This window comes from Juglans microcarpa x Juglans regia, chromosome 2D (assembly GCF_004785595.1).
Source record: "Juglans microcarpa x Juglans regia isolate MS1-56 chromosome 2D, Jm3101_v1.0, whole genome shotgun sequence".
Taxonomy (NCBI): Eukaryota; Viridiplantae; Streptophyta; class Magnoliopsida; order Fagales; family Juglandaceae; genus Juglans; species Juglans microcarpa x Juglans regia.
This window is the reverse complement of record NC_054596.1, coordinates 2,992,176-3,008,005: the sequence shown is the minus strand read 5'-3', so window position 1 is coordinate 3,008,005 and position 15,830 is coordinate 2,992,176. Positions and strand designations below refer to the sequence as shown.

General features: G+C 37.7%; 1 protein-coding gene across 1 annotated transcript; it reads left to right on the top strand.

The window, feature by feature from the left end:
* Positions 1–11,147: 11,147 nt before the first annotated feature.
* LOC121251194 (probable receptor-like protein kinase At1g30570) lies at positions 11,148–14,327 on the top strand. Its single transcript, XM_041150557.1, is given in 9 exon segments — positions 11,148–11,832; positions 11,952–12,020; positions 12,127–12,240; positions 12,339–12,452; positions 12,949–13,137; positions 13,140–13,166; positions 13,257–13,372; positions 13,597–13,857; positions 13,945–14,327. Coding segments are annotated over 9 exon segments (1,845 nt in total). The 3' UTR covers positions 14,215–14,327.
* Positions 14,328–15,830: the final 1,503 nt, after the last annotated feature.

Here is a 15,830-nt window from a genome sequence, read left to right as displayed (position 1 = left end):
TATGTGATTTGTTGCAAATTGCACTTATCATCATCTAGGCCACACACTAATATATAATTTATTTTTTTTATTCTTTTATTTAAATAAATATATTAATATATAAATATATTTATTTAAATAAAATGATAAAAATATCGAATCACATATTAATTAATAATGTGCGGCGTGGGTATGAGAAGCAGCATTTATCGATCTGGAATCTAAAAATAAAGTCGGTCATCCATTATCTATGACTATAGCTCGAATTATACTATATATATATATATATGTATATATTTATTTATATATGGTAGCTAGACATGACGTGGCCTATGCAATGTTCTACTTCTAATATATATCAATGATGCCTCCAGATCTAGATCTCTGATCTATCTGGAAATATTGAATGAGACGGCCCACGGTACGTACTGATCTAATTAATTATAATGTAATATTATAAGCAAGGCCAAGTACTATTATGCCGTTTCACTCAATTTTGGTCGTCTATATAATAATAATAATAATGATAATAATAATAATAATAATATAACCCACATGATCACAATTAATAATAAAAAAGAAATTTGATCAATTGATTGTAAGGAAGGAGAAGGTACTTCAATGGCAGCCTCCACCATATGGTAATTAGGTGAATAAGATATTGCAGGAGTGAGAATCATCTTTTTTGGTGCAGTTGGTTTTGCTTTGAGTGACATGTAAATTGTACATCATGGTATTTTCATTTGTGAAAGAAAGCTGACATTTTATCAAAATGAAGAAAAGAAAAGAAAAGAAAAGAGAAGAGAATCATGAATTTGAAACAACCGTACGCACTTTCTACAAATCATCAGAGGGTGCATAATGAATACAGGAAATTACAGAAATATATATATATATATTATATATTTATATTATATATAATATATATTGTTGATGTGACAAAAATCGCACCACAAGCTGGAATGGGAGAAATAGTCATTCCAGACCTATTGGGGCGACTTGGGCCTCGTTCGGTATTGTTTGGAGTTCCCGATAGTGTTATGGTGTGACTGTACGGTGGTAATGCGTACGTCCATGTCGGTGAATGAAAAACATAAGTACAGAGAAATAAAAGAGATGAACACATGGGTTTACATGATTCGGCATACTACCTACGTCCACAGGCGTTTGGAGAGGAGAAATCTACTATAATATTCTTATTTACAGTCTCTTATGGTCTCTCATTCCCCATTGTATAAATGTGACTTCGGATGCTGGAGAAAAATTAGTTGTTGGAGCTCCCTATTCTGACTTTCAAGGAAAAGTCGAAGAGGAAGAAAATTGAAGAAGAAGAAGAACCTCCCCTAGAAGTCGTCTAGACCCGCCTATTTATTTGGTTTCTTTTCCCACGTGCATCCCTGTAGTGATAAGGTCAAGCTCATTTTGCGTGTCTAACCGGACCCCTCCTGATAACCCCTTGCACCCACGTTACCTCCTGACCCCCTTGCACCCACGTTACCTCTCGACAGCCCCCACATCCCCATGACTCCTGACTCTTCTTGTCCCCTAGCTTCTGATCCAGGTGGGTTAGGCCTGGCCTTTGGGCCCTATTGTTTTATCCCCCTCACAATACCTCGTGATTCTTAAGGGCAACTTGTCCAACAAGGCTCTTAAAGAATCTTTAAGGTAAAATATAAAACATAGGGTCATCAACAAGAAAACAAAATAATCCGCTTGTGTTAAGTATTAAGTGCCCCTAGAAGTGAATTCAGGCAGCATGTGTATACGATTGCGTATGAGCGTAAAGCTCGGATGTGGTGGGAGGTTGGCTCGGCTGCATAAGGTGCAAGCGCAAAGTTCGGATGAGGCGGGAGGCTGGGGCGAGCGCGGAGCTCGAATGTTTGTTGGTATTTGTAAAGTGTATGTTCGCTTAATGCCTTTGTTTTGTTATTAGAGTTGGAGTTTGTGTGAAGCAACCACGCAAAGAGGTCAGAGGGCTCGTCGACCTCCTAGGTCCACTTTAGGAGGTTGTTGAGCCCGTCAGCTCGTTCCCGAAGGTAACTCGTGCAAGGCGGTTGTGCAGCTCGGAAGCCCTTTAACTCCAAAGGCTCGTTCTCGGAAGTAACCCACTGACAATGGTTATGGCTCGAACGTGACACTTGGCACGAGTCTAGGGACCTGACTTTTTGCGAGTGTAGGGACTCGACTTTGTTGGACAGGGGGTTGACACCAAGTCTAAAGACTTGGTCTTATCCTGCAGCAGGTCGAGGGACTCAACTTCTTGAGAGTATAATGACTCGGCTTTGTTGGACGGGGGGTCGGTGAGTCTAGGGACTTGACCTTACCTCGCAGCGAGTCGAGGGACCCGACTTTTTGTGAGTGTAGGGACTCAGCTTTGTTGGACAGGGGGTCGACACCAAGTCTAGAGACTTGGTCTTACCCCCCAAAAAGTCTAGGAACTTGACTTCTTGGCGAGTCTAGGGACTCGACTTGTTGAATGGGAGTGCTCATCAGTGCTGAATTGCTCTGTTGGAACGCAGGGCCACATAACTTGCGTTCCACACTACAGGGAGTAGTTTTGTTAGTAAAAATGAATTCACATAAATTTTGAGAGCGGTCCGACTCCGACTCCGACTTTGTCGGAGGTCCGACCTCCGACTCCGACTCCTAGATGCAGAGAATCTGCTCCGCCTCCAACTCCGACTTGTCGGAGCGGAGTCGGATTTTTAGACTTTTTTTAAAAAAAAATTTTAACTTCATATTTGACTCACTTTTTAAAAATAAAATAAAATTGTGGGCTTTCAAATTTTAATTTTCTCAAAATTACAATCCAAACTTATTAAACTTTTGATTATAATAAAAAATACAAGTAAATAAAACAAGTAACATACTAACATACTAACATACATTCAAAAATAAAAAATAAAAAGAAAGTCATATTTTTACATGTACTCCCATCATCCATAATTTCATATCCACATCTAACTAATCACTACAATAAACAAAGGCACCGTATATGAAATGATGATTAAAAACAAAATGGACCGTATAGTTACTATAGTATACTATTATAATTATTATGAATCTATTTTTAATTATATATATATGAAGATTCATAAAAAATATATGATATATATATTATTATATGTGAATATTAAAAAAAAGGCACCGTATACGAAATGAAGATTCAAAAAATAGTATTACTATTTTATATATAATATACTATTACTATAATATACTATTAGTCTATTACTATATCTTATAGTATAATTACTAATACTATAGTATCATACTATTAGTATGTTAGTGATTTAATATTATATATTAAATCTCTAATCTCTTATACTTGATATATATATATTAATATATATAAATATTAGCAATACCCTAATAGTATTAGTATTAGTTATACTAGTAATATCTATTAGTATTAGTTATACTAGTAGTGATATTAGTATTAGTTATTATTAATACTATATATTATACTAATAGTGATATTAATACTATATATAGTTATAGTGATTAGTATAACTACATTAGTATTAGTTATAGTGATTTAGCATAACTATATTTAGGCTTCGTTTGGATCCATAATTCCTCTCAACTCATCATTACAATTTTTTCAAATTTCAACACAAAATATAATAAACAATTCAACTTTTTCAAATCTCAAAATAATAATAATAATAAATAATATTCTAATAATATTTTATCAACTCAACTCAACTCACTGCAACATCCAAACGCACTCTTAGTATAAGTTATAGTGATTTAATATAAATATATAATATATTAGTATAAGTTATAGTGATTTAGTATAGATATAGTACTATAAGTTATAACTATAGTCTATAATAGTATTAGTATAAATATTAGTATTAGTTCTAGTGATTTAGTATAACTATATTAGTATAAGTTATAATGATTTAGTATAGGTACAATACTATAAGTTATAACCATAGTCTATATTAGTATTAGTATTAGTTATAGTGATTAGCATAACTATATATTAGTATTTGCTATAGTGATTTTAATTTAGTATAACTATATAATACTATTAGTATAAATCACTATACTAACTATATCACTGATAGTATTAGTATACTAATACTAGTATATCACTATAGTTAATAGTATCATATAGTAATATAGTATTAGAAATTAAAACTATAGTGATTTATATAGTAATTTATATATAGACTTAAAGTGGATTACTAATAGTATTGGTATTAGACCATAAATCTAATTAATATACTAATATATATTAGTATTACTAATATATTTATCAAAAGGAATATGTTGAGAATTTATTAAATCAAAAAATATAATTAATACAAGATATTGTTATATAAAACTTATATGAATAATACTTTAGTTATTATACATTAGTATTATAGGTTATTCTAAATTTATAGATTAGTGTTTATCCATTAGTATTACACGTTGATGTTATTATGCATCTTAGTGTTTATAGTATATTATATATACATTAGTATTATATGTTATTATATTTATACATTAGTAATTTAGTGTTACAACTTACATGTAACATGGTAGTAATATTGTAAATTTGTAATAGTATGATATTTACATATAGTCATATACTAAACTATTATAATTTATTAGTCAATTTAGTCGATATATTATAGTATAAATATATTATTTAACTAGTATATTATTGAGTTTAACTAACTATATAAGATATAGTTGTATAAATTTAAATGATTAATACATAGAAAAACACATATATTTTTATAAAATATGTATAAAATCGAAGGTAGAGTCGGAGGGCCAAGTCGGAGGCGGAGGTGAAGGCGGAGTCGGAGGCGGAGTGTCGGAGGCGGATCGGAGCGGAGCCGGAGTCGGTTCGTCAATGACTCCGACTCCGACTCTGATTCCGACTCCGATTTTCAATAGGGAAAAAACTCCGACTCTGACAAGTCGGTCGGAGGCGGATCAGAGCGGAGTCGGAGTCGGTTCGTCAATGACTCCGACTCCGACTCCGACTCCGACTCCGATTTCCAATAGGGAAAAAACTCTGACTCCGACTCCGACTTGTCGGAGTCGGAACAGAGCTGGATTTGGAGTCGGATTGTTGGATTTTTGCTCAGCCCTAACCGTCCCGTATCGAACAATGAATTCCACGAGCTACAAATGCTTTCCTGTGTAGAGTTCCTCGAACAGGTGATTCCGAGCAAGCGAAGACTTTGTAATGCATGAAGGAGAGTCCCACGCTGTGTTTTCCGAGCTGAGAAATTGTCTATTTGAGCTGAAGAGGTGTATAGCGGAGGTTCCCGAGCTGAGAAGTTGTCTCCGAGCTGGTGACTTCTGAGCAACAATTTCCCTAGCTAGTGGGGTTGGCTCTCGATTCGTGACCGCTGGGTAGGTTGTCCCCTAGCTAATGACTTCCGAGCAGCAGGTTCCCGAGCTGGTGAGGTTGCTTCTGAGCTTATGACTTCCGAGCAACAGTTTTTCCAAGCTGGCAGGGTTGGCTTTTGAGCTAGTGACCGCTAGGTAGGTGATTGCCGAGCTGAGTTGCTCCCAAGCAGGTGGGCTGTCGAGCAGGTAGTTGCGATGGTGACTCCCGAGTGAAGTTGCTTCCATGTAGGTAGGCTGCGATGGTGACTCTCGAGCCGTGTGATGGTCGGTCCTAAGCAGATGGGCTACTGAGCAGGTGGCTCCGGAGCAGAACGAGTTCTGGTTATGACTCCCAAGCAGTGTGAGGATTGGTCCAGAGTTAACGGGCCTCCAAACTGAGGGGTTGTGATGGTGACTCTCGAGCCACGTGATGGTTGGTCTCGAGCATATGGGCTACCGAGCAAGTGGCTCCCGAGTGGAACGAGTTCTAGCTGTGACCAATGTCTTGAATACTGTACAGGTCAAGGCACTAGAACGAAATATTTTGGTACCGGTACCTTTTCGGGATAGTCGATATATGAATAAATTATATATAAATACATATATATAAATTATAAATAGTCTAGTCTAAATTGGAGGTCAAAAAATAAGCTTGTAGTTTAAAAAAATAAAAAAAATTAAAGGCTGAAATATTGACCGAAATATAGGGCCGGTACGAAATGTATATGATATCTATACCGGCCACTGAGCCGGTACGGCAAATACCGGTCGTACCGGCCGGTACGGTACGAGATTAAAAACAGTGGTTGTGACTCCCGAGCAGCACGAGAATTGATCCCGAGCTAATGGAGGTGTTGCTCGAGCTGAGGTGACCGTGGAAGGCCGTGAGCAGGGGAGGGCCCAGTGTGGTGCAACCCGAGCATTGTGCAGCGAAGCTGGCCACCGAGAAGGGTGACCGAGAGGGGGGTTGAGCTCGCCGAGTCTGAGCTATGAGAGGTGTCCGAGCCCTGTGTGGTGGCTTTTGTGGGGGTCATGCTGCTGGGTAGGTGATCCGAGGGGAGTGCTCGGGTGACTGGAGTCTTAGCAGTGCCCCAAGCGCTTGTGGGCCAGCCGTGGTGGTCGAGGACCACGCCGGTCTTGGTATATGACTCTGACGGGCCTCGAGGTGGCTGTCATTGCCCTTCTTCCATCTAGGTGCACACGAGGTGGGTAACCAACGGCCCCCTATCTGTAGCGGTTGAGCTAGAGAATGTCGGCGGTTCACGTGGTGACCGCCGATAGTGCTGCCATGCTAGCCGCTAGAGGCCGCGAGCTCCTTGTTGTGACGTGCACTTGGATGCACGGTCGTTGGCCACTGCCTGCCAGCAGCGAGTGCCAAGGACACCATCGGCGCGGCCAGATGATGCCAGCGAACCACGGGGTCTCTGCCTACACCCCTTCCATCTGCGACACTGTTGGGCTGTACTTTGGCCCCAGGCACGGTGGGATAAGGTCCGTGCGGGACCATGCCGAGGAGGGAGTGAGCGGTTGGCGACCTGCCCAATGGAGACAGACGCTGCCAACAGTCATTGTGGTGGCCGCCGGCGCTGCACCTGGGTCGTGGTACCTTTAGGTGCCTGACGTTGCACTCCCGTGCATGGCATTGTGCTTGACATGCACGGGCGGATGTGCATGAATAAGCAACTAATGGCATTGTGCACTTAAGTGCACAGTGCCACCGTGTACTGTTCACAATCCTGAGTGCCTACATATTGAGTAGAGTGCCTCGGGTGCTGTGCGTAAATTAAAATCCTAGAATTGGAAGATGAGCGACTCGGACAGTGTGCTCTTCGCTGTCCGTCCATTTTCCATAAATGTAAAAGTTAAGAAAGTTGAGAATACTCATCTGGGAAGGTGTTGTCCGTTCGTTTGATGATTTATTCAGTTTACCGAGAAATCATCCTTTTCCCACCTTTGACAAAAATAGGAAATCAAATCCCACAGACGGCACCACTGTTGATGCATTAAAAATCGCACAACAGACTAGAAGGGGAGAAATAGTCATTCCCGGCCCGCTGGGCGACTTGGGCCTCGTTTGGTGTTATTTGGAGCACTCAGAAGTGTTTTGGTGCGGTTGTACAATGGCGATGTGTACGTCTATGGTGGTGAATGGAAAATATAAGTGCAAAGAAATAAAAGAGATGAACACATGGGTTTACGTGATTTGGTAATTAGCCTACTCCACAGGTGTTTGGATAGGAGAAATCCACTATAATATTCTTGTTTATAATCTCATGGTCTCTCATTCTTTACTGTACAATGGTGGCTTCGGATACATTTACCGGAGAAAAATCAATCGCTGGAGCTCCCTGTTATAAGTTTCAAGGAGAAGTCGAAAAGGAAGAAAATTGAAGAAGAAGAAGAAGAAGCTCTCCCGGAAGTTGTCCAGACCCTCCTATTTATTTGATTTCTTTTCCCACGTGTGTCTCTGCAGTAATAAGGCCAAGCTCGTTTTGCGTGCCTCACCGCGCCCCCTGACAACCTCTCGCACCCACATTATCTCCTGACCCCTTTGCACCCACTTTACCTCCCGACAGCCCCCACACTCTCATGACTCCTGACTCTTCTTGTCCCATTCTCTTGTCCCCTAACTTCTAATCTAGGTGTGCTAGGCCTAGCCTTTGGGCCAAACCACCCCCCCCAAAAGAAAAAAAAAAAAAAAACTAACACACACATATCATGTCTAGGATTTAACATTAATTCTCAGCAAGATAATTTCCGGAAGAAAGAGATAATTGCAAGATAAATACTCACTGATTTGCATTTTCATCATCATGAAAAAATATGCATGGTACCAAGACAGTTGATACGTACAAGCCGGTTCTAGCTAGCTAGCATCTCTAAGAGCATCCTGATTAGCTTGACTAAAGTTGAATGATGACTAAAATTTAGATAATCCTGTGTCAAAAAGACTCTACATTAGATTGGACATCTCTAAAACAATTTAGATTTCTGCTATAGTGGTAGGCCAAAAATGGAGAACCACAATTGATTCACCAAACATTAGAATACTAATTTCTCACTTCAACCACTCGTAGATGTTTATGTAGGTGCATATTTTTTATTCACATTGAAATGGGTATGTTGCTAGATATTTGGTTAGTGAATAGAAAAAAATTTAGATAGAATTTTAAATAAGTTTAATCTTAATTTTTGGTTATTAACATTAAATGACTTTTGAAAATATGATTTTTTTAATATTAATTTAATCAAAATATAATTATTATTAATATTAAATTGGTAGAATTATAGAATATGAAACAAATAAATTAAATAAAAAAATTATTAATTTAATAATATTTTATTATTATATAGAGAGTGAATAGCTAATACAGTGTGGAGATTGAGTTTAAATGGAATGGGCAAATGCAAAAAAATATAATATTGGCTAAATTTTAAAAATGCATTTAACCAAATCAACGAGGATGCTCTAATAGTCACGTTCAAGAATACAAACAAAAGATTAAAGAAAATTAGGGTTCTAAAATGAAGGATAGATAGATCATATATATCGCACTAATTTGATTAATGAGTTTTCATAGAAAAAAAAATACGTTCAGTGATCTTGAATTCTTCGATATCGCCTTCTTCGTCGAACAAATCGACCTCTGGATCTTCGTCGTCCGTTTTGGGATCCTTCTTCATTATGCAAACTCACTGAACCTGCAAATTGTGACCAAAAAAAAAAAATCATGACTTTGCTTAGAAAAAATGCGCCCTCGATATATATATATATATATATATATATATATATAAGATCAAAACCATAAGCCCTAAAGTGCACTCAATGTTTTCCAAAGCCATTGAAAAGGCGAGAGAGAGAGGCAGCTTACAGATCACGGATAGTATTTCTTGCTCCAACCAAGTTGTGTTCGCTTTTGGTGGAGGCTGGAAAACGGAAAAATACTGTCTTGAAAATGTTTTTCCATACACAATTAACGTACGTACTGCGCTCTCTTGGTTTTATTTCCTGAATTAATATCATCAAATAAATTGCATTTTTTAAATACAAAATATATCAATTATATATATATATATATATAATGAATTTTAGTTTTCAGAGTGCGGTGTTATATGTAATTGCAAGATTTTATTTTATTATAGAGGAATACTTTAGCTAAAAATTGATTATACAAAAGTAATCCTATAAATGATTTATATGACTTAATGTGATTTGTCAAATTGTAAAATTATTTTTATTATAAAATAAATATAACGGATGATATAAAGTCATACATCAATTTATAACATTATTTTTATATAATTTCTTTATAATCGTAGCTCGTTATATATATAAAAATATATATATAGTATCAAAACCCACGAAAATTCCTAGATCTGCTTTGCACGATTTACGATTTGATCACCCTAAAATCACACGCGCGAGCCTTTCACTTCCATTAACACTTTTCTGATATTTTTTGTTTCAATTCAATGACAATTAAGGAAGCTAGCATGCAGAAACTTTATTAATGTTTTATTTTTTAATGTTTCTTTTTCCGACCTAAGTACATATATAATCTTAGAGTGTATGAAATTCAACACCTTTTCAAAAGTGAAAAGTTTTGACATTTTAAGATTGTGAGAGAGACATAGAAAGGTGGCTGAGGCCGGCAAAGGTGGTAATTAGATATTTAGGTTTTAAAAAATGATAAATAAAAAAATAATGTTAAATCTTTATATTTCAAGCGTAAAACTTGTATATATAATTAACGTGGTAGATACTGATATTTTTTTTAGATCAATCATAAAATAATAATAACAATAAGGAAAATGTTTTAATTACAAAGAAATTTTATAAAAATAAACTCATAAATTTACGTAGTACTTAGAATGAGATTAAACCCTATCCTCATGCAAATGCATTTAGGAGTATACAAATTTAGAGATTTCGATACGGGTTGTGTGCTTTTTGACAAAAATCAAGTTCCTTGTTGAGCTGACTAAAAAAAAAAAAAAAAAAAAGTTCCTTGTTGAGCTGTCATGCCTGATGATCACAATGACATTCTAGTAGATTATTTAACAACCCAAGTAACTGTAAATTGTCTGTCATTTCCTGTTGCTGATGGTTTTCTGTCCTATGATGGATGCAGCAGTACCGAGTTTTCATCTCATGTACGTACAGGTTAAAACCCACCATCTGTATTCTGTAATTAATTCCTTTGAGAATGCATTGGCGCCTTTTGGCCGGCAACAATACTAATTTAATTTGCCTAATTAATATATAACAACGTGATAATATCTTATTTACTTAATTTAATGCTCTATTTCATTTTTACGATGCATCCAAACTCTTCCTATCTTAAAATGATATATTAAATAGGTAAAACACTTTTAATAATTTGCTTTCCATGAAATTCTTGTACAGACCAGACTGAAGTTAGTACAAAGAAGCTAGGCGCGCGACTGTTTCTTTGTCTTTCAAGTAGTACTTCCTCTCTGCTGCTTCAATTCTGCATTGCATTATCGTGAGCAATCTCAAGATCAGAAGCCATGTTTACCCAAGTAAGAAGACGGAGATCATTCGACTTTGAGTTTGAGAATCGGAATTTGTTTTGTCACACTACATGATCTGATCAACTCTGGTGATGTCACTTGATGATTGTGGCAAACCTGAGAGTCGATAACATGAATTGAAAGGGTACCCCTCCCTTCCCATTCCCACAAACCAAGGGTTCAAATTACTTTGTCTTCTCTTCTTAATTATATTCATTGGTGAATCCCTGTCATACAAACGCCTGCTTGTTTGTTCAGTGTATTATTCTCCATTTAAGAACTGTATTTAGTTTACTATGGATAAATCGGTTTCGGATTCTCGCATATGGCTTCGGGGTGAGATATCAAAACCCATCTCCATTATTTACATCTTCATCCTGATCAACACGGTAAAACTTGCAGTTTCTCAGTCTTCTGCGACAGAATGCAACCTCGACCTTCAATTTTCATCAGCCTTAAGTAGTAGAGGTTGTGAATGGGGAGATTGGGGTGGGTTTCTACACAATAGTAGTTGTGGTGTAGCATTCCATACTTACCTGTATGCATTAGGGAAGTGGGCAAATCAAACAGGACAAATATTTATTAACTCCACCGAGCAGAAAAATTGTCTGAATTCGATGAAAAGCTTTGAAGACAATGCTTTCGGTTGTGGCATTGAGAAGCTAACAAGAGGAGGTGGTGGCTGTTTAGATTTCTCTGTTGAACTTGTCACTAGAAAGTTGGGGGGTGAATTAAGAAGATTAAATGAAAACTGTGAATTCGTGAAATCCAATGAAGAATGTGATCAGTCATGCGAATCTTGTGCGAATACTTGGGAAAGCATAAGCAGAACACGTTCCATATCTGCCATTGTTGGGGTTGACATTGATGAAATAGTCATCTGTCAGTTTGCAGTGCTGGTGTCCTTAATAAGTAGAATTGGAGATCCGATGAATGCCCATACACTTCTAAGATGCCTAGGGGCACAAAAGATGAACGACGGTAAGTAGGTTGATGCAACATGCCTGGCAAAATTGATTAACTTCACTGTCAAACGAAATTCCCGGAAAAGTACATATATAAATTCAATCCCCTCTTAACTATTCTCTGTCCCCTGGCAGGGAATACATCAGCTGCAGGAGATAATCAAGCACCGAAAGGTACAAGCTGGAAGATTCAAATTAGCACAGGTAATTCTCCACCCATCCCTGTGTTGGAATTTACATGTTCATATATTGCAAGCAGCAGATGGTCTGTCCTTAACGTCCGAACTAAAAAGAAATATTATGGAATTAGGTGTTGGGATTCTAGCTGGAAGCATTGTAGGCATTGCACTGATAGTAGTAGTCATTGCCAGAAAAATCTTGTCAAAAGGATGTTCCAAATCAAGTCCACCGCGGAAAAAGGATGGTATGCTCCAAACTTTCTTATTACCGTAAGGCATGAAACTTTTGCATGGGATATAGCTTATGGAACCTATAGACTGATTTTGTTTCTATATCTAACAGCTTTCAAAAATATATTTCCAAAAGAGTCTGCTTGTCGGAAAGTTCCTATCAAGGAGGTGTATTCTGCCACAGATAATCTAAGTGACGAAAACTTCATTGGTGAAGGAACTGCTGGTGAGCATCTTAAGTATAACATATTATATCACCTACTCCTAAATTTCCTCTTACTAATTCTTTGCAAATTCCCCTTTCTGGTTACCAGCATTATAATTCATCTCGAGTCTTAATGCTGCAAGTTTTGCATTTCAGCCGAACCTTATCTTCGTCCTGACTATGTATCTAACTTCTGGCTTCTTGACCATATTATAGGTTGATTTTTATTATCAAATGGGTTTTTTCCAATAATTAACTGTTTGAAATACAGAATAAGGCCATTTTTTTAATGGAAGAAAGCAACATAGCCTACTAATTTCTGTTTGTACTCTGAATTTGTCCAACTGGGTGTTAATTTTCTTTGATAAGGGGATTGGGGTTATGGGGAACTCGATTTTCAAACATCCCTCATGTGAGACCTTGTGAGAGGGGAAAATGCCATCAGACTGCAATGTCATTGGCAACAGCTTCTACATGTTATAAACTTTGAATGTTGATATTTTTTATGCTGTATCAGGAAAGGTGTACAAAGGTATACTGTCAAATAATCAGCATGTTGCCATCAAGCACATCATCAATGATGGAGACGTCGAGTCCTTTGTCAGGGAAGTAACAAGCTTATCGCATGTCAGACACCCAAACCTCGTCGCATTGCTGGGTTGTTCTGTGAGGGAAAACGAGTGTTTCCTTGTCTATGAGTTTTGCCCCTCGGCAACCTCTCAGAATGGCTTTTTGGTACTATTTTGAAGCCGAATTTTTACTTCTTTCTTCATAATTTCTGGTCATTGAAGTGCTTATGACTACTTTTATACTGATGGTGAACAGGGAAAGATACTGTCCTGACCTGGATCCAGAGGCTCGAGATTGCAATTGATAGTGCTCGAGGTCTTTGGTTTCTCCACACTTATGCAGAAGGCTGCATTGTTCATCGTGATATCAAGGTGTGCCTGAAAATTGTTCTTCTTTAATCCCTGATATGCATATTTGCAACTATGGAACACGATGGCATAGTTTGTGCCAGATTCATCTGTACAGTGAAATCTTAAATTTCACCTTGAGGAAAAGCAGCACTTGAATCTTGATACTTCAGAAAGATTTCATTCACATGACAATGGAACTTGAGAATATGAATTATATCTGTTAGTTGACTTCGTTCCTTTTACAGCCAACAAACATTCTTCTTGGGACGAACTTCGAAGCCAAGCTCTCAGACTTTGGGTTGTCTAAAATCATCGACATGGGGAAGACGCATGTGAGCTCAGAAGTCAGAGGAACTTTTGGGTATGTCGATCCTGAGTACAGAATCAACCGCCGTGTAAATTCATCTGCTGATGTCTACAGCTTTGGCATGGTCCTTCTGCAGATACTTTCTGGAAAGAGAGTAATCAACTTGAATCTAAAGAAGCCAATGTCATTAGCTAAAATGGTCAGTCCTTGCTTCTCGTTCCTTCATCCTACTATTGCTTTATCTTTGTCCAGGATCACTTTAAGTCAGTTTCTTTATGCTTCTCAGGCAACAATACTTACCAGAGGTGGCAGTGTTGTGGAGTTTGCTGACCCAAAACTTAAGGGGGCTTATTCCATAGAAGCATTTGAACTAACACTTCACCTAGCTCTGTCATGCACATCACTTGGGGAACAACGACCTTCTATGAAGCGGGTTCTTGAAAGATTAGAAGAAGCCCTCGAAATATCAACAAGGGCCACAGCTTGTATCCCTGTTGGAACTACACCAGACGAGCTTGAACTTCATACGAGAGAAACTCTTGATATCATTTCCTAATTTTACAAAGAATGTTTGAGCAAAATTTTCCAATATCAACGGATTAGAATTCTGTTTTGCATGCTTTCATGGAAGTTGGCATTTTCATTATTTTAATTTCTAAGTGTATTTCTTTTTCGTTTTAGTTATTTATGTTTCTTGATTTTTATTTTGTAGTTTTTATTTTTTATTTTTTTTAACTCGGTTGATATTTTTAGGACACTACGTGCTTTATGATCAGTAGGAGTAAAATAGCGTTCCCTTCCCTCGCGGGGTGACACAGTGGGCCACGTTTGAAATTTCTTGTATTACACATAAATGGTTTTATCTAATACTTTTCCGGATATAAAGTGATTATACAAAATAAATTTACAAACTGATATAGTTTTATAGAATTCGTTAAATCTACTTTATAATAAAAGTAACTTTACAATCTGACATACAACATCAAATTACATCAATTTATGAGTTTATTTTTATATAATCCCTTTATAACTAAAATATTTTCCATACTTTTAACCCAAAATGTAAATTTGAAGTACGATAAGATACCATACTAAGAACAATGGTAAAGATTTTATCAACCTACAGCCTCACAAAGCTTATCAATATTTTTCAACCCGAGCCCAGCTCGCATGAGGATCTGTGGGCTTGGGATAGCTTGCAATCTCCAGCTGGGGTCAAGTAAGTTTTACCAAATTACCAATCATAACTAGCACTGTGGAAGTGCTATTGCTGCATTCATAGAGTCTTGTAGTGTCATTAACCCTTTCTCCTCTGGATGGGTACTTTCACCACTGTCCACAACGTAATTCATAAAAAAATAACAAGAGATCAAGCAATCTTAACACGAGATCTTGTCGAAAGCTCTCCCTTCCCCCCTCCCCCCCCCCCCCCCCCCCCCCCCCCCCCCCCCCCCCCCCCCCCCCCCCCCCCCAAAAGCAAAAACCCAACCAAGGGGGTGGAGCTTTTGGCTCCTCCCTCCCTTCTCTCATTTGGCTAGACCATAGACTTGTAACCCTTTATTTTTTAGTTTTTGGTTGTTTTTCAGTCCAAAGTATGGCGAAATGCCAATCTGTTATTTTCAAAAACCCAGCGACCACCACGCGCCCTTTCGCAAGATTCTCAGGTTACCGATTCTTTGGACGGCCGAAGGTTTTCGTCGAACAGAGTTGCGCGTGAGACGTGGGTCATAGTAGCACCACCGCACCAGGAAGCTTCTACTGCCACCACGCGGCGTTTTTGGAACTAGGAACTTAGTTTCTTCATTCTCGACTGGCTACCACACTCCTAACATGACGCATCCCTCACGCGCCACCATAGTCTCTTTGTTTCTTATATTTTGTTTTCCTTCAAGCTGAAAATTCATATCTACAGTTGTAATCTTTCATTTTCACATCTAGCTTTATGTTTATTGTTATTTCCTTTTGTTTAGGTAAAAAAAAAAAAAAAAAATAGTCTCTTGAACATTTTGTTCATAGAGTAAAAGTACTCTCCTCCTCTGGACGTGGGGTTTGCAATCTCTTTTTTAGGCAAAATGTGGTCTCTCAGACGGTTTGTCTGTAGAGAGTTATAGAAGTTAAGACCATACCAGTCACAAAAGAATTTGTATATTGGTGGAGTTCCAACCGTGAGTA